The sequence below is a fragment of the Melitaea cinxia genome, chromosome 29, assembly GCF_905220565.1.
Source record: "Melitaea cinxia chromosome 29, ilMelCinx1.1, whole genome shotgun sequence".
Classification (NCBI taxonomy): domain Eukaryota; kingdom Metazoa; phylum Arthropoda; class Insecta; order Lepidoptera; family Nymphalidae; genus Melitaea; species Melitaea cinxia.
Window position 1 is genome coordinate 1,289,561 of NC_059422.1, and position 20,092 is coordinate 1,309,652.

The 20,092-nt window shown below is 36.9% G+C and overlaps 2 protein-coding genes across 2 annotated transcripts in view; one reads left to right on the top strand and one right to left on the bottom strand.

Annotated features, from left to right (window-relative positions):
• The first annotated feature begins 864 nt into the window (after positions 1 to 864).
• Positions 865 to 14,916, top strand: LOC123667691 (protein FAM214A). Its single transcript, XM_045601531.1, has 11 exons — positions 865 to 951; positions 5,386 to 5,511; positions 6,614 to 6,724; positions 7,337 to 7,473; positions 7,712 to 7,840; positions 8,509 to 9,560; positions 9,594 to 10,101; positions 10,687 to 10,781; positions 12,723 to 12,886; positions 13,518 to 13,756; positions 14,433 to 14,916. Exons 1-11 carry the CDS (start codon positions 865 to 867, stop codon positions 14,812 to 14,814), a joined length of 3,030 nt encoding a protein of 1,009 aa, XP_045457487.1. The 3' UTR covers positions 14,815 to 14,916.
• Positions 14,917 to 19,537: 4,621 nt separating this feature from the next.
• The window catches only part of LOC123667692, a 33,486-nt gene continuing 32,931 nt past the window's right edge, over positions 19,538 to 20,092 (bottom strand). The window contains exon 7 of the mRNA XM_045601533.1: positions 19,538 to 19,981. Coding sequence (XP_045457489.1) covers positions 19,886 to 19,981 — 96 coding nt within the window. The 3' untranslated portion in view covers positions 19,538 to 19,885. The remainder of the gene's footprint in view (positions 19,982 to 20,092) is intronic.

The window sequence follows — 20,092 nt, forward strand, 5'->3', positions numbered from 1 at the left end:
GAGTAAAAAACTTACATACAAACATTAGCATTTATAATAGTTATAATAACAGTAGTTTTTATAATTTATTTCACAATGCATTTCTACGTTGCATAAAAGGCGGGCTAAATTGTAATAACACTCTCTATTAGCGAACTTTTTGAAGTACAGGAGAGGGTTTTTCTTGGGGTGAAAAAGGGAAAATAAAGGATATTCGTACAATGCAAGTTAGTCTGTTACTTCTATTATTGTGTCTAAATACGTACTTGATAGAAAAAATCGTTGTTAATTTACACTTTATGTTAATTGACAATATAGCAATATTTTTATAATAATATTTTTAGAGATAATTGCCAAGTGTCCAAGAAATAAAACTTCAGAATATGAATTGAAATATATCCAGTAGCTTTCCACGATGCACATAGGATGACAGTCCTCTAGTATTTGATAATATTATACAATTTTATCATATTTACATAGATATGTTGGTACAGCTAAAGGACTGCGGTCTATTGCCCCGGTAATACGAGGCCCGTAATACCTTCGAATCCGTCTCTGTATTTAAAGAAAAAATAAATAGATATATAGTAATAACCTTGTAAGTGAAGTGGTTTTGCGAAATATACAATTGACCTAGATTTTTTTATGTAATAAAGAATGTGTGAAAGGAACATAATTGGAGGTTTTAATATTGACATCGAAAATAGAACAGAGTCCGTAATGTAAATGTCTTCGGATTTTTTGGGATTGTGATTGAATATTATTTTACTTATTAAGTTAGGTCATAATAGGAAATAATTTCACCAAAATCAAGAGCTGGTTGTTCCTTTTAAATTTTTAAATTTCGAAATTCAGTAATATTTTCTTTTGCGTAATTAGTGTATAATGACTGAAATGGTAAATTCTAATCGTATCATTGAGGTAGGGCACAGCGAGAAAAATCTGGCTGAAAATCTGAGGCAGCTCGACTCAGTAAGTCCTTCAATCTTACAGAAGATCGCAGCTAAGTAATACTGCTTTCAAGCAGTGTTGTGTTCCTGTGGTGAGTAAGGTGACCAGAACTTCTGGGCAGGGTCGGGTGTAGGGTCGGCACTTGCCATGCTTTTGGTGTCGTGGGCGTCTATAGTCTACGGCAGGGGTTCCCAAACTTATTTTGTTTACTGCCCACTATGAGAATAAATTATTTTATACATATAATAAATTATTTAATTATTTTATAAAGGGGCACCTTTGAGCAATATTTTAATGAATATTAGTTGATGTTCACAAGTTGTAGTCGAGAGTCCTTATAGATTATATGAAAAATCGCCCCCCAAGCCTAGAGGCACAACGCCACCATTTTTTTTCTAGGTCTCTTACCCTCGGTCCCTTAGTACTGCAGCGCCCACAAGGGGGCGTTATCGCCCACTTTGGGAAACACTAGTCTACAACGTTGTTTAGTTGGACCAGGTTTAAGTAGGTTATTTTAATTTCAACCATGAATTTACGTAAATAAAATCAAGATGGAAGTTAGGCCTAGGGCATATTTGTTTGGACTAATGAACGTAGGATAAATCGTTTTATTCACAGTTTGAATTAATTTTACTTAAAATTAGGTTAGGCCTAATTTTTTTTGGATTACAAATTCTAATTATCCGTCTGTCTAAAGTTTCTCGAAAATTACAAAACAAATTATATTTTAATTTATTATGTTCTTAATATTTCGTCCTTATTGTTTTCATCAATTTATACATAAGTATAATAAAAATGTAACAGGTATTAACATTATTGGAGCCTTTATCAACGCAGATAGCATCCAAAACAATGATTGTCAGAATTTTTGTCCGTTTGTCTGTGCGTTTGTGCTCGTTAATCTGAGAAACGGCTAATCCATGTTAGATGTGGTTATTACATATATATTTTGGGAAGCTTAGATTAATTTATTTATTTTATTTTATTTATTTATTCTTAATGTACACCAAAATACAGACACATATAAAGAAAGATACAATACAAGATGTACAAAGGCGATCTTATCGCTAAATAGCGATTTCTTCCAGATCACCTTTGGGTACTGGGCACGATACAGTAGCAGCGGTTAGAAGTGTGCACAAATTAAGGAGGAAAAATCAATAATAAATATGTTTCATGTTAACTGTTTCATAAATAAAAACAAGTATATTAATTTAAAGAATCACGTTGAACATGTAAAGTCACTACTCCACGCGGACGAAGTCGCGAGCACAGCTAGTATATCATAAAATTTTATTCTAGATTACAATTATATATTACTCTAAATACGACACTGTTTCTCATATTAAATTTTCTTATACATTTTTATAAATTTTTCATAACAATAATAACACAGAATGTGTAAAAATATTAAATGTGAAACAATAGATTCTCTTTGTTTTCAATTCTATGGGCGCGGCCTGCTCCAGCCTTGACCTGGAGCGACAGAGACAGAACCATGACGAAACACCATACAGCATCATGTTGCATACACCATGATCTTTTAAAGTTGAATAAAACATATCTACAACTATGGGAAAGTTAGTTGAGTCTGAAAAATGTATTTTATTTATTTCGTAAACACCATACAACACTATATTACATACGGTAATAATTATTTTAAAGTATAGTATACTCAAACGATATTCATTAAAAAGTCGTTCTTAAATTCACTCAAATCTGATCAAGGGATGTAGGGATTCATTTGTATAGATGTGATTTAAGTTGTTTATAGCATTCGGCCTATAACACCCCACTGCTGGGCATAGGCGGCTTTCTCCATTTAAGAGAAGAAGGATTTTAGCTTAAACCACCACACTGCTCCATCGGCTTGGCAGATGTACCCTACTATTAGTAACGATCGCTGTCAGGTATTTATGATAACATCAGGTACCGACGGCTTAACGTGCTCTCCGAGGCACGGCCTATAAGGACAGACATCAAAACGGGAGATAAATATTTGTATTAATACAAATATGAAATAAAGAACCCACAAACCGTCTGTGTTTTGCGACTACACCCCTCAACACACCAGAGCGGTTGTTTATAGATTATGAATTGACTAAATAGGTTATGTTCATTTTAATTTCGTTTTAATTTGCATTTTCCTGATATTAGAATTCCGTTATTAAAATGTTATTAAATACATACCTATTCATTATGTATGTATAAGCAGAAAATGGCGGATTTTTAATATCAGCGACAACTTAAAATGTTCTAACTTAGTAAAACTCTAACTGTATGAGTATAGTTGAGTCAGTTTAATAAAACATTGCAAATTTAATAATATTTAATTTATTTGCGTTTTATATTCAGTAGGAGAAGGAGAAGCTCTGATCCTTCTCCTACATGGGGAAAAAGGGCTATGCCCAACAGTGGGATATTACAGGCTGAAGCGATATTAGTAGGACATAAAAAAATTAGACGCAAAAACAGGTATTGCACTTTTCTAAAAAGCTAGAAACTTCTGAAATAAAAACTATAGTATAAGCAATATTATTCATACTAGGTTTTTTGTAAAATGTATTTGCAAACGCGTGTCATATGTCAAAATGTCAATATATTTTGTGCGCCATTTTGGCCGAAAATGACAGATAATAAAGACTACTTTGACCTACATTCGAAGCATACCCATATTCAGCCTAGATTCGCTTCAAGCTCTTTACTGTTCAGTGAAAGGTAGGTAACTGGGTCGCTGCAGCGGCACAGTTGTTCGAGTAGTGTTCTATTTTTAAAACTGTGGCGTTGGCAACAGTCCCTACGAATTAGGGCATGGTTGCACTTGCTTTTTTTTTTAAGAGTTAATACTTTGTATACACGATATGTTTGTGTTTGTTTCTTTTTCATTACAATATAGTTAATACCTTTTTAGAAAAGATCGACTTCGATTTACATCGACAGGCTATTGCCTGTCGAACGTAGGTAGTTATAAAAATAATCAATTAAATACACATTATTAGGGGTAATTCAAAAAGTATTCGTCATACCTCTATGATGACAAGAACTATCTTTCGATTGGAAAATCAGCAAAATCGGTACATCCAGGAAAAATTATTACACAAAAAAGGTCGAATTAAGGGCCTCCTTTACTAAAGTCGGTTACAATGTAAATTTTCTGTTTGAAGTAATTTATTAATTGTAGTAAATAGTAAATTTGTTAATTGTAGTTAATAGTAGTAATAATAGTAGTTTTTAGTATAAGTACATACTTATACTAAAAACTAGGTACATAGTTTATTTAGGGAAATGGATTTCGGGTCCACGTCGCAACCTACTTACATGGGTCAAGGTTGTGCTGAATTTGAGGTCACATTATTAACTGGCTGGTTGGTTTAAAATTTTAACCTCTTTGGTGCTTGAAATATTAGTTTGGTTGGTTTTTTTTTTTTTTTTTTTTCACGTATTTTTTTTATTGTTACATTACTTTTATATTTTTTCCATTGGTGATTTATTTTTTTTGTTTTCTTTTATTTTTAATGTAATATTGAACTTTGTACTATTTAAATTGTGTTATATGAAGGTATTACATTTTATTTTAATAGTTTGAAAACATTGTCATTAAATATATTAATTAGTAGCTCTAGTAAAAATATATTTTTTCACTAACCATAAATATACAGATAGAGGACATAGATTATACTAATTCAAGTTTCGTTTATTTCTTAATCAAATTTAAAAAGAAGACAGGAGTATTCTCTTTATTCTTTTCATTCTTTTCACTTAATTGTTCATGGGGGGTCATTTTATTAACATGTATTGTATATAATTTTTTTTGAAGAAACATCTTTAGTATTTTTGATGAAACTTTTATTTCCTTTTATATATTTTATAATTCTTTCCACGCCTTCGACTGTGGCTTTGATCTGTTAAGCTATATCTTCATTTCTTGTATGTGTTAAAATTGAGCGCCTCTTTACCAGACAACTTGGCGAATTTGTAAAGAACAGCACTATATTTGTAACTTTTTAAATAAATAACGCTTCAGTCTGTAATATCCCACTACTGGGCACAGGCCTCTTTCCCCATGTAGGAGAAGGATCGGAGCTTAATCCACCTCGCTGCTTCCAATGTAGGTTAGCAGATATGGTCCCCGCTATGAGTAACAATCACTATCAGGTGTACATGATGTGGGGAGACCCACAAGGACTGCACAATCACCCAGACCACGGCAAACACCTGTATAGCCAATACAAATGTGTGTCAAGTGCGGGGATCGAACCCGCAACCGCTAGCGCAAAAGGCACAATCCATTGTCGTGACCGCTGCGCCAATGCGGCGATAAATAAATATATGAAAAAAAAAAGTTAAAAACATAACATTATAGTTGTTTCTAGATGCACTTCCGCATCTTCGAATGTATGGATTGTACTAATACATTCTCTTTTTTCACTAAAAGTGGTATTTGTTGGTTTCCAGATGCACAGTAACGAACCTCCCCCCGCCACGGGTACGAGTCTGCTTCTCCAGCTGGGCAGGTTGGTGGTGCGCGCGCGCAGCGCCAGCCCCGCGCCCCGGAGACACCACCCCTCAACTAGCCAGCAGGTAAGCTAGGATCTATCTTCTTAATCCCTCTCTTTTTTATTGATTATATATCCTGTCCAAAATCTGGAACAGCCCTTTTGGGCAAGTACCTTAATCTTACAGAAGATATCAACTGAATAAATTGCTTTCAAGTAGTGTTCCTGTGGTGAGTAAGGTGGCTAGAGCTCTTGAGGAAGGTCGCCCGCTCATAGAGCGGTGGATGCGCCGTAAGCGCAAGCTCTTCACCTTCCGTCTGACGCAAGTTCTCACCGGGCACGGCTGCTTTGGTGACTACTTGTGTCGGACGGTCCACAGGGAGTCGACGACTGGATGTCACAATTGTGGCGTGGCGGTGGACTCGGCTCCGCACACTCTCGAGATGTGCCCGAGATGGGCGGCGCTGCGTCGCGATATGACGACAGTCCTCGGAGGGGATTTGTCACTCCCGAGCGTCATCACCGCGATGCTCGGCGACGGCGAGTCCTGGAAGGCGATGGTTTCCTTCTACGAGACAGTAATGTCCCAGAAGGAGGATGACGACCGGGTAAGAGAGAAGGTCGCCGAAGAGGCCTCCCTCCGTAGGCGACGACCAGGGGTGCGTAGGAGGCGCTACTTAATGTGCCTCTAGTAACACCTCTGTGCCCGTTTTGGGCAAGGATCGGAACCCGGTCCTGCTAGACACGGCGTCTTTGGGATTGTTCAGAGGTGAGCCGAACGTTCCCCATGGAGGAGAAGTCTGGCCTTTTTGCCGAGGCCAGCCTATCGCTGGAGGAATCCTGTTGCCTGCAGATCCGGCACCCTCTAATTAAAGCGGCTGAAGGTTTCCTCAGGGGTTGGGTCGGTATTGCGCTCCAAGTACTGACGCCGACATACAGTCGAGGATTGCCTACCCGGGCGTTCTGGATATCACTCGTAAATGGGTTCCCCTACGATACAAAAAAAGCTCTTGAGGAAGATAAGTAAGGTCGGCAATACGTTTGTAAAACTTCTGATATTGCAGGCGTCCATAGGTTTCGGTAACCGTTTACCATCAGGTGGGTTAAACCTCGCTAGCAGGCCTAGTTGTACATTAAAAAAAATGTTTTATGATAATTAAGTGATAATTTTACTATTCTCATTTCAGGTGATAACCCAACCGAAACCGGACAAAGATGAGGCAAAACCGATAATCGAAGCCCAACTCAACAGTCACGTGCAGGCCCTATGGAACGACCAGATCCCCATCTGTATTGAGGTATTTGTTAGTTCACTTCAGCCTAATACAGTCCAATGCTAAGCCTCCTCAAGTTCGCGCCAAAAATGACGTGAACTCATGTGTTTTGCCCATAGTCACCACGCTGAGCAGGCGGGTTGGTGACCGCAGGGCTTGCTTTGTCGCACCGAAGACGCTTGTTAATTTGTTAGTTAATAAAATTAAAACGGTCCAAAAGTGGGTTCATGTTTTTTATATTTTTTATTGCACTTTAAGACATATTTACAATTTTGGTCACAAAAAAAGGTAGACAAGCGCGAACTGGTCTCTAAAAGAGATCTCCTCCAGTCAACCCTTGTTGGTGAGATATGATGGTACCGCGGGACAAAATAGCGCACAATCGCGATAAAATAATTATAATTCATTACTTATATCGTTTAATACATAGATTTGTACACACATCATACATAAATACAGACATACATCCATAAATACAAAGGAAAAGGAAAGAATATATTTGAGAGATTTTTTTGAATGCTGCAATGAATGTTTATTTTTGTGATGAAATAGGTAAAGTACTAGATATCTTTTAGTATCGAGACGGTCCAGAACATCCACGCCAAACTTGTTGTTCAAGATAGTACGTCACTACAGGTACTCCTGGCGCCTGACTGCCAGGAGTGCTACGCGTCCCTTAGCCGTGTGGAGGAAGACGGCGTTTACGACAAGCTTCACACCCAACCCAAGGCTTTGCTTCTTGAACGATGGACCATGAGGACTATCACTAACAAGTACGTACTCTATGCGGTATTCTATAGAGAATATTCTATCTTTTTAAGTATCTGTATAAATTTCATTATTTGTTTCACGGTGCTATATTTATACATCTATAAATTAATACTCGAAGCAAAAACTTTGTACCTCTTTGTACGAAAATTGCGCGGACTAAATGTATTTATAGGGAGGGTATAAATGTGATGGAATTACTCAGGTAATTGTGAAATTTAATAAACAAATACTCATTTCCAGAAACCACGAGACCCAATCCGCAATCACCCCCCACTGGCTACTCAACGCGGTTCGTTCTCAGCTCCACTTTTCTCAGTTGTCCGCCTGGCGAGCCATCATCAACACCGATGACAAACCTGATGAGAGAAGGTATTTTTTTTTTATACGACTAAGTCGGCAAACAAGCGAACGGTCCACCTGATGGTGGCGTAGTCTATACACGCCTGCAATGCCTTACGTTCCGGTAGCCTACCCCCCTACCCACAACCCCCTCCCAATAGCTTTAGTCACCTTTCTCACCACAGGAACACATGACTTCTTGAAAGCAGAATTATTTTGCTGTGATCTGTAATGTCGAGGTACTTCCCCAGTCGGGCAGCTCCAGATTTTGAGCAGGATATTTCCTGCTGTGCCCAACCCCATTTATATATCACCCTTCCAGAAAAATAACAATAAGGAATCGTTATTCGTAAAGTTTTTTATTTATATTTCATTGGAATCCTGGCCTATAAACTACGAAAACCCGTGATTTAGGTTCCAACGCATTCTTAAACAGAAACCATCATAATATTTACGTTTAAAGATTAATAAAAGTGTCGCACATAGAAGTTCCATTGTATTTTCTGCTATTACTATCTTTTAGAATATTCTTCTAGATAGTCAAAAAATTTAAGGCCCTATCACCTATCCCTATTAACCTATTAATTTTTCTTTATGTTAGAAAAGAGAAAAATAGCGTTATCCTATTTAAATGTTTCTTACTTTGGTTACCCTTTTAAATTTAAGTGTGATAGTATATATCCTTTTAATTCTTCCAGGAGAAAGCTGAGCCGCGAAACGTGCAACTTTAAAAAAATAGAAGCGAACTGTGACGAAATTGATCTCGAGGAGCGCAAGCTTAATATCGTCTACTCCATAAAAATTCCAGGGGAAAGTTACAAGGTCGCCGACTTCCCTCGACCACCTAACGGACACAAGTTCCCGGTAACCGATATCGGGAACAACGTTTACCTAAAGGTAGTCCTGGAAAGTCTGCCACGCTTAGACGATATACCAGTAGTTAAATGTACCTGTCAGAAACGGCGAGCCAGTAAGGAAATTCCGGCGAACGCCCACGACGAGCTGGTCGGGAAATTAAATGATCTCTCTTTAGGTCCCAGGAGTAACAAATATCCGGATGGGAACATAGCTCCCAACGGCAGAAGACACTCCATTATATCGAATCAAGGCAACGATTACATGTACTCTTGTCTCGATAAGGATAAAAAAATCGTCGATGATAGAATGTTGACACCGTGCAGTGAAAGCGGAAAGCACAAATGTAGCTGTGATGATGAATCTGACGATAAAAACCATAGAAGTAAAACTCTAAACGCCCAGGAACCGAAAAAGCTAGACGAACGTAGACTGAAAGAGATAGCAAAATACAAACGCCGTTTGAGGAAAGAGAGTCAGCTTAAAAAGCTCTGTGATAGCACGTCGTCGGAAGGCGACGGTTTAAAGGTTAAGGAAACCCATACGTCCATACCGATACTACAAGCTGCTAGGTTCGATAGGTTCAGAGCGATAGGATGTTTCAGGAATCAGACGTATTTAACGCTGCCGGCCAGTCGGATCGAGGGTAGGTCGCCGTTTGTTGAGACGATGAGCATACCACCGACAGAGTTCAGACGGACCAACACAGTGGCAACACAGACGGAAGATATGACGTGTCAGTGTGGAAACACTTTACAATTAAAATGTCTAGGTTGCCTAGACAGGGGTATGGTCAGGTCGCAAGGTAATTACAACCTGGCATCTATAGAAAGCGGGGCGAGACGAAAACGCGAGGAGGAAGATAAAACGTTTAAGAAGCATAAATGTGATAATAGTAGAGATAATTCACAGTGTGATATAAGTTTAGATAATTCTAGTGATAAGTGTGATGGCATTATAAAGAGGCCAAAGTTGAGACGCTTCTTCCCGATAGTGGATCGTATCGAAAAGGTGATAAGTGAAAGATTCGCGCAAAACAACGACATACAAGAATTAAACCTAAGAGACGATGATACGGTATTCTCTGTACCGAAACCGGAAACGAAGCGACAGAAGACATTTTCTATAAGCGAAGACTACGTTTTATACGAGAAATGCGATTATGGAACATTCGATAGATGCGAGGTCGAGTCTCCAAGGGAGGAAACAGATCAGGAGGGCTTCAAATTCCCCGACCCAAAGAAGGGCGGCCCTGATAACCAAGTGCCTTCTCCTACGGAGATGGATAGGTTTCGTTGGAGGTTCGATTCTGCGGCATCTATGGTGTTTCATAATAAGACGGGTCTGCCCTTAACGTCCAGTCCAGCGCCCTTGAGACGTGGAAATAATTGTTTCGATTTTGATGATTCGATTAACGGCGTTTCTGGTATAAAGAGGTAAGCTTTAGAAATATACCCTTTTTTAATTAAGTAATATTTATAAAAGTATGTTGTATATTAAATTTAAAACATTGTGAAATTGTTTACTTGGACTAAATTTATAAAGAAATTATTTGTTTATTTATTATCATATAATATATATATATATATATATATATATATATATATATATATATATATATATATATATATATATATATATATTATAAGTTAAAATGAAAGACTTGTTGAATCATACGTGCATGTTTCTAAAAGAATGTTAATAATAAAAAGTTTGAAAAGAAGTTGCCCTAAATGATAGCCTTGTAGAACTCCTCAATTGTTACACCAATACAAAAATATCATACGTCACCAAGGATCTGTTGCACTGGATGTGGATTAATTTTGATCTCACAGATAAGTTAAGAATGGATGATGAGACAGATGGCAAAAAAGAATTATGTATGAATAACTTTTATCTGTTAGATACCGGTGTTAAATAGCGTTATTCACAACCAATGACACATTGGTTAAAATAATATATTTATTTAGGCTTATATTTATAATAGAAGTAAATGATGAGTATATGTGTGTGTGTTCCAGTGCTCTCTTCCACCCAGTGTCCCCGGGTACCGCTAGAGCTCCCCCACGCCGCTCTACGCCACGCCCACGTCTGGGACCCAGCGCTGGTCTTCTTGGTAATTTAATACTTTCTCTCTCAAATGAAATCGTGTGACGAAAATGCTGAGCAGTGACGCTGAATATTACGCTTTACAGCGCTTTTAGTTTAATTCTACTATTACTACTTCTAATGTACCAATACGATTAGCAATCGTCAACTTATATACACCTGATAGCGATCGTTACTCATAGTAGGGAATGTATCCGCCAACCCGGATTGGAGCAGCGTGGTGGATTAAGCTCTGATCCTTCTCCTACATGGGGAAAGAATCCTGTGCCCAGCAGTGGGATATTACAGGCTGAAGCGTAAGACAAAGTGTAATCGTTGAGTGCTGTCTCATAACATACGTTGTACGTTGTTCGTAATTGGCATTTATGGTTATATTTCATTCTTGTTTTTTATATTCTTGTTTTTATAACTTTTTTTGTGCTGTGTACCATTAATGTCAGAGTTTATTCAGAACATTTTTCCCATATTATATCGTGTGTTATGTACATTTATATAATGTTATATATTTTGTTAGTATATATTCTTAAACTTTTTTTTCCTATCTTTTTCATGAAAAATTATTGTTAGCATTAAAATTGAAACCCTTTAGTTCATTAACACTTAAGTAGGTATGATATGAACTTAGAAAGAATTATTATTATTGTATTACTTATTATAAGTAATGTTTACAAAAGAAAATTGGATGTTGTACCATATCCTGTTCACGAAGGACCAACTTTTGTGCGAAACTAGTATATATTAATTATTATTTTAGTTTAAAAGGTTCTCATAAAGATATCTCTACTGCACTTAATGCTAAAGATATTTATTTTTCTCATTTAAAGCCACACAGTCATTTGCATGAGACAACACTTATATATGCTGTGTTGTTACGGCATCAAAGAATATAGCCACCCCCTCTCTTCCCTTGGGTGTCGTAAGAGGCGACTAAGGGATAACACAGTTCCACTACCACTTTGGAACTTAAAAAGCCGACCGATGACGGCATAACTATCCAACTGCTGGCTTTGAAATACACAGGCCGAAGACGGGCAGCAGCGTCTTCGGTGCGACAAAGCCAGTCCCGCGGTCACCAACCCGCCTGCCCAGCATGGTGACTATGGGCAACACACATGGGTTCACACCATTTTTGGTGTAAACTTGTGGAGGCCTATGTCCAGTAGTGGACTGCGTAAGGCTGCTGTGATGATGATGATGAACACTTATATGACAGATTTAGTTACAATCCAGTATGTAGGTGGCAGACCTGGTCTGACTAACTTACTCAATGGTTTCAAATGAGATAATAAACACCTTTAACCTTGAAACGTTTTTACAAATAGTTATTTTATTGAAAGATGGCAAGGGTGAACCTATCTCATAGAAAATATCTATACCGCACTTTTTATTGTGAACATATCGACTTAACTTTTGTATGATAAAAACCTTGCCCTGACAACAACGAACACATAAAAAAGCATTATACAATTCGATGCAGCCATGCATTTATTTTTTTAAAGTATAGTTATTTCTTTTTCTTCCTATTAGACAAGCTCAATCTTTCTTCTCCTTCAAAAAATACCTTAAACTACATTATTTGTCACTAAGCACGTCATGATCGCCTATATCGTCTTTATATGATATTTTATTTTTTTATTATGTGTATATATATATTTATTTATGTGTATTTTGTATAGGTAAGTATTATGTATGTTTATTATTATTATATATTGTCTATTAGTACTTTGTTCGAGTATCCTAATTCGCACACCAATCGTTTGTTTACTCCCTAACTGCAGTTTCTGTTTCGTGTCCTATACCCTAAGGTTGTCGGGAAGAGATCGCTCTTTCAGCGATAAGATCGCCTTTGTACATCTTTCATTTTTTTGTTGTTCTTTTAATGGTGTACAATAAAGAGTATTATTATTATTATTTCTTGTTATTAATGAATGATGTATTATGAATGCAGGTAGCTTCGAAGAGTCGGCACTTAAAGGTCGGCTGGAGCCGGTCGCGACGGTGCACGGGTTTGCAGCGGAGTTGGGCGCGTCGGGGGCCTTCTGCCCCCCCCACCGCCGCCTGCCCGTCACTGTGTTCTTCTACGCGCCTGGAGGGACCAACGCCCCCTACATGGTGAGCGACCCCCCCAGCTACATAGTAAGTGACCCCCCCACCTACACAGTGAGCGACCCCCCCACCTACATAGTGAGCGACCCCCCCACCTACATAGTGAGCGACCACCATCTATGTGTACTTGTAAATACAAAAGCCCTAACAGTGAGCAGACGGCCTGTACTCTTTTCTGTCCCGAATGTCACGGGGATGGTCTGTCAGTGGATTGACCGTGGGTGGAAATGATCCAGCTTTCTTGTCTGGTAGTAATATTTATTCAAGCTATAATGTGTGTTGGGTAATGTGTAAGCCGCAGTTATTGTCTATGGCTTATAATTAGAAATATAAAATATAGACTCGCTTCTGGTCTATGGCTTCATAGTGAACACTTGTGTTTTATTAAACCAGATTCCCAATCAGTACAAAAATAATAAATATAAAGAACATAAAAATGTTCTGAGTAATCTAGCGATAGCGATGCTCAGAAGCAATTATTAGGTGTTTTTTAATATCCAAAACATACAAAAAATATACTAAACTCCCACAAGCAACCATTATCAGTTAAGTACTATCAGTAACCATATACAAAGTAGTAACTCCATTAAAAGTCACCAGTAATGAAAATTCATTAACTATTTATATTCAATTCCAGGGTCACATAAACCTCGGACCGGGCGGGTACCGAGTGGCTCGTTCTGGAACAATCCAGGTCTCTCTTTTCAACCCCCATGGCACGTTGGTCAAGATGTTCGTAGTATTATACGACTTGACCTGTATGCCGCCCATGGCAAGGACTTTCCTACGTCAGAGGACTCTGTACATGCCTGCCGGGGCCGACCCTCCCGCTCCGCACCATATGCACAAGTGGCTAAGATATTTGATTCATTTGAGGTGAGTTTGATTCATTGGTGATATGATTCATGGGTAGTGTGATTCATAAGTATTATTTAGTTTACTAGTATTGTACAATTTATGGGTATAATTAGATTAATTGGTTTTAAGTATTCGTTTGATTCTTTAGAATTGATATTAATAACAATTTAAATTTTAAATTTTATTTGGATTAACCTATTTTTGGTTTTGATTCATATCGTATTATTGCCGTCCTTTCATAATGAATTCACTAAATTATAAATATATACCATTCAAGTAGTAACTATTACCAGGGTACTTTTATATTAAGTTTGGAAATAATCGTGAAGGTTGAAGAAAGACATTTTACCGACTTCAAAAAAAGAGGAGATTTTTAATTCGACTGTATTTTTATGTATGTTTCCTCAGAACTTTTTGTAATAATTTTTTATACAAATTTGCTACTGTTGTGTCATCCCATTTAAATTTGATCGAGATCTGGTGAAATACTTATTGAGTTATCGCTAATTATGCGTATTTACTTGACCGTTTTTTCGTCTATCTGCGTTGCATTACTTGTAGATGTAATGGAAGTAGGTTTTTTTTTCGTTTGCGAGTAAACACAATTATTTAGTTGTAGGCACCGTATGTACGATACTTATTTACTACGCTATTGATTTATTATTATAGTAGTATATTTTTTTCTCTTTTCTAGGTTTATGACTTCGAAATCAGGAAAACTGTACCTGCATACCGATATTAGGATATTGGTATCCCGAAAAGCCGATTTAGACACGGCCACCGCACATTCCGCACTATTCCGCTCCCTGCCGACCAATCAGAGCAAAGAGGACGCGGCCGCGTCGTCGTCAGCCAATCAGGAAGCAGGAAACCAAGGTCAAGATGCCTCAGCCAATCAGAAGTCAGGATTATTGACCAATCACACACCGAATAGAGTATTCGGAGGTTGTAGCAACTTCGATTCAGAAATAAAGAATGAAATGCGCGATTTCGGTTACGAAAATCAGAATGGCGTCTCCTACGAATTGAGAAGTTTCACTTACGCCCCAGAGAACCCTAAATATTCGCCTCGATAATATTGGGCTAGTTTGATGGACACGGTGTATTTGTTTTTTAGTGCCTGTCGATGTATGTATTAATTTTTGTGTTAAAATATGTATGTACTAATGAGAAGAATATATTTTTGGTTTTTATATATGTATGTGTTTGATTTTAATATAGTTTTTCGGAAATCATAACTCATCATCACTTCAGCCTATCGTAGTCCACTGCTGGACATAGGCCTCCACAAGTTCACACCGAAAATGGCGTGAACTCATGTGTTTTGCCCATAGTCACCACGCTGGGCAGGCGGGTTGGTGACCGCAGGGCTGGCTTTGTTGCACCGAAGTCGCTGCTGCCCGTCTTCGGCCTGTGTGTTTCTAAACCAAGCAGTTGGATGGTTATCCCGCCACTGGTCGGCTTTTTAAGTTCCAAGGTGATAGTGGAACTGTGTTATCCCTTAGTCGCCTCTTATGACACCTACGGGAAGAGAGGGGGTGGCTATATTCTTTACTGTAGTAGCCATACACTTCGGAAATCACAGTTTCATAACACATTATTAAAAAATGCTTCACTGTTTAAATAATAAAAGCAGTAATTCAATAACCTTTAAGTTTGTAACAAATAATAAAATTGCTTATTGTGGCGTATCCATACATATACATACTTTTTATGTTTTATATTTTTTAGAAAAATATTTTTTGATAGATGTGGAGAATATAGACGGCACCACGGTTCGCTTAAACCGAAAATAAAAATCATCATATCAAAAATTTCGCTCTAGCGGGTACATCGTTCCATAGCTTAATTGGCTAGAGCGCCGACACGGTCAGTCGGAGACGCGGGTTCGAACCCCGCTGGAGCGGTCAATTTTTGATATGATATTCAAAAATGTTTAGATGTGGAGAATTCCATATAATTTTTTTTTCAGTCTATTAATTCTTTTATATATTTTGCTACGTGAGCATTGTTTTTAAGTCGATTATTATTTAATAAAAAGTCGGTGGAGATATCGAAGATTGTTTTATTACTTCATTCGTCAAATAGCTCAATCGCCAAGTTGGTGACCCCGACGTGATATGAAGACGTACCTTTATTGGATATTCTACCAATATTATTATATCTCCACCATAGTTATAAAGTTGCAGTATACGAGCCAGCTACTACCACCTACCAGCTAATTTATAGTCATCAGTCATCATCATATACGCCAAATTACGTTGTAAGATATGTCTAAATGTATTGGAAGAAATTACCGAACACGGGTATTCTGTGATTTATCTAAGGCATTTGATTCTGTTGAACACAATGCTTAAAAAACTTGTATCGTAAATAATAAGAGGCTGGGGTTTAGATTCGATTACAAAAATATTAGTGGAAATACTAAATATTGTTAACGAGGCAGTTTTTAGGAGTCATTCGTACAAGTTCATTCCACAGGGCTTAATTTTGGGACCTTTCTTATATTTATTTGTTTTTGTTATGATAAAAGGCAGTTTTTTGATATTCTTTAAGCTTTCCAGATATTTCTGTTCTGTATAGACAAGGGTTAGGTACATTTATTGCATCTGAATATTGTGAAATATTAGGGCTTAAAAGTATAAAATAAAAAATAAAGAATTGCCATTTCTGATATATATCTGTGGTTAGTGTGGAAACAAACAGTAGGAGGAAAAGTCGTGATGTAAACGTTGGACTATAATATACTTACGAAAACAAAACTGGCTTAGTTAGTTAGTTCAGGCTATCACAGTCCCCTGCTGGACATAGGCCTCCCCAAGTTCGTGCCAGACAACCCGGCTTCCGCAATCCTCATCCAGCCTACACCGGCAATCTTACGTAAAAAAACTGGCTATTTAAAATAAAACTTGCTTTAAGATCTGACCTAGAAATAATCTTCACCCATCAGCTTATTGAATAGTTGAAAATTTGAATTTGGACAGCAGACGTCCACTAACTTTTATTAAATCTTTCAAGAGCCCCTTGACTTTTTCTTAATGCGACTATGTCGCAAAATCAGTTCATAGTGGATGTCTACTAACTATAAACTACTTCTTCAAACTTCAAGTTCGAAGAACAAAAAATTTGGGACTTTTATAAAACCTTTCGAGAGCCCTTAGACCACACTAAAGAGGATCTATTATAACCTGACTCTTTTATAATTTCAATCTTAGAGCATAAGAATTCAGAAGTTTCATACAAATTTGTGACAGCCCTTAGTCTGTGGCAAATTTGTGACAGCCCTTAGTCTGTGGCAAATTTGTGACAGTCTGTGGCAAAATCCGTTCTTAGCAGACGCTTATTAACTCATAACTTTCTCCGGCCAAATTACCTTTTCATACGTCAAATTGTTTTCAAGATCTGAGATGGACCTAATGTTTTTATATACGTGTAAACTTCCAAGACTAGCTGTGCCCGGGGGTTTCGATCGCGTTAATTTGATAAACAAGAAGTACTATAATATATAGCCTATTATAAGGAAATTTACCATTAAAAAAAAAATTTTTTTTTTTCAATTCGAAGCAGAGTAGTTCCTGAGATTATTGCGTTTAAACAAACAAACTTTTCAGAGTTTTAATGTTAGTAGATATAGATATTGCGTGTTCTTACTATTATAAAAATAGAATGATGAATCAATGCTACAGCAATTACATACCAGGAAGGTCAATGAATAGTTATTCTATTATTTTGTTATTGTTATTATAATTTGAGGTCAAAAGATTGTGTAATATTTTAATTTTTAATTTTAATTATGCATAATTAATGTGAATAATGAATCTTAAGACTGCGGAAGATTTTTTTATTAGAACATAAAGGGGTGTGTGGCTACGGCACTAAAGAATTTAGCCACCCCCTCTCTTCCCGTGGGTGTCGTAAGAGGCGACTAAGGGATAACACACTTCCACTACCACCTTGGAACTTAAGAAGCCGACCGATGGCGGGATAACCATCCAAATGCTGGCTTTGAAATACACAGGCCGAAGACGGGCAGCAGCGTCTTCGGTGCGACAAAGCCAGCCCTGCGGTAATCAACCCGCCTGCCCAGCGTGGTGACTATGGGCAAAACATGACATCACGCCACTTTTTGCGCGAACTTGTGGAGGCCTATGTCCAGCAGTGGACTGTGATAGGCTGGAATGAAGTAAAAAGGCTGAGGACTTTTTTTAAAGTTATGACTCGTGCTACTGTAACGAAAATTGTATACGAAAAAATATAATTCTTATATTTAATTTTATTAAGAAACATGTCAAATCTATAATTATTATCTTGCTACAAGTAAATATAATACTCAATTGATATTAAAATATAGTTTACATTACATATGTTACTGTTATTATTTTCATTGTTAAAGTCCTGATCAACATATATGATAACGCGACCTCTGTCCGTCCATTTTTTAACCGACTTCCAAAAAAGGAGGAGGTTCTCAATTCGACTGTATTTTTTTTTTAATGTATGTTACATCAGAACTTTTGACCGGGTGGACCGATTTCGACAATTTTTTTTTAATCGAAAGGTGGTGTGTGTCAATAAATTTAAATTTATTTGAGATCTAATAACTACTTTTCGAGCTATATCTAATAATGCGTTTTTACGTAACGCTTTTTTCGCCGACCTACGTCGTATTATACCGCATAACTTTCTACTGGATGTACCGATTTTGATAATTCTTTTTTTGTTGGAAAGGGGATATCCCTAATTTGGTACCATGATAAGGAAACCAGGATCTGATGATGGAATCCCTGAGAAATCGAGGGAAACTCTCGAAAATCGCAATAACTTTTTACTGGGTGTATCGATTTTGATAATTTTTAATTTAATCGAAAGCTGATGTTTATCATGTGGTCACATATAAATTTTATCGAGATCTGATAACTACTTTTTGAGTAATCTCTGATAACGCGTAGTTACTTGACTATCTTTTCGTCGATCTACGTTGTATTACTCGTCGATGTAATTGAAGTCGGTTTTTTTTCGTTTGCGAGCAAACACAATTATTTACCAACATGTCATACACTAAAATCTTCTTCATAACACGCTGTATCATATGGTATAAGTATTATTCCGATCGATTCAGTAGTTTTCGCAGTATAACCGTAACAAAAAAAAACCGACTCTCAATTTATTAGTAAAGATACAATACCTCAAAAGTAACATAACTTATTTCTTTATTTGAAGAATATTAACTGTATAAAAACAACAATTATTGTTACCTCAGACAAGAAACTTGAAATCTATGTTTTTAAAAATTGTTTTTCTTCCTTTGTAACCAAAAGTTTTAAAATTATTAATACTAACTGTGGTAGGGCACATCAGGAAATTTCCTGCTCAAAATCTGTTGGGAGCCCCACTGAGGAAGTACCCCCCCCCACCTTACAGAAGATCACAGCTAAATAATACTGTTTTTAAGGAGTGTTTCAAGCAGTATTGTGTTCCTGTTGGTGAGTAAGGTGACCAGAGCTCCTGGGGGATTGGGGATTGGGTCGGCAACGCGCTTGCGATGCTTCTGGTGTTGCAGGCGTCTATGGCGCTACGGTAATCGCTTACCATCAGGTGAGCCGTACGCTTGTTTGCCGACCTAGTTACATAAAAATAAAAATAATGGCTTTAATGGTGATTTATTTAGAAACATTATGTATGACTTTTTACACGAGAAAAAAGTTTTGTTTGACAATTCGTTGTCAGTGTCCAGCAAACATAGGCTTCAATAACTATGTAAATAATTTTTAATATTATAATAAATGATAAAAAAACACGTAAATAATATCTCTTTTATTCAACAACCACACTCACAATATAAATAAAAATAAATTACAATTTCCACAGACCAATCGACATTTACAATTAATATAAAAATGCAATATTCCGAACGAAAATTTTAAATTACATAACAAATTTTAAAATGCGGAATCTTGCAAATCATAGCTCGTTTTATTAAAAATAAAATTATAAATTAACAATTTTGTTAATAAATGCAAAGTTTTAACCAAAAGTTAACAATTTTAAATGCAAATTTACTAAAAATTTTGTAAGATCCCTTATATTTATTTCTAATTAAATATTGACTAATGGACTATAAATAAATTAATTAATCAATTAATTAAATTAAGAAAGGGTTAAGAGGGGTCTCGATGGGTACTGGACGACTGCCTCTTGTCCCCTGTACGGTGAATTGTTTTCACCTATTTCTGACTCTGTTTCCTGTAAACAAACGAAAAAAGAACTTAACTAAATTGTCCAAAACTCTACAGGCCATTGTGTGTGAATCTGGTCCGGAATTAACATTCCAAAATTGTATAGGATTTAAGTACA

Coding starts and splice junctions, on each gene's coding strand:
- LOC123667691 (XM_045601531.1), top strand. CDS start 865: ATGACTGAAATGGTAAATTCTAATCGTATCATTGAGGTAGGGCACAGC. Junction 6,725..7,336: donor AGATCCCCATCTGTATTGAG/GTATTTGTTAGT, acceptor ACGTCACTACAG/GTACTCCTGGCGCCTGACTG. Junction 9,561..9,593: donor GAAGCATAAATGTGATAATA/GTAGAGATAATT, acceptor ATATAAGTTTAG/ATAATTCTAGTGATAAGTGT.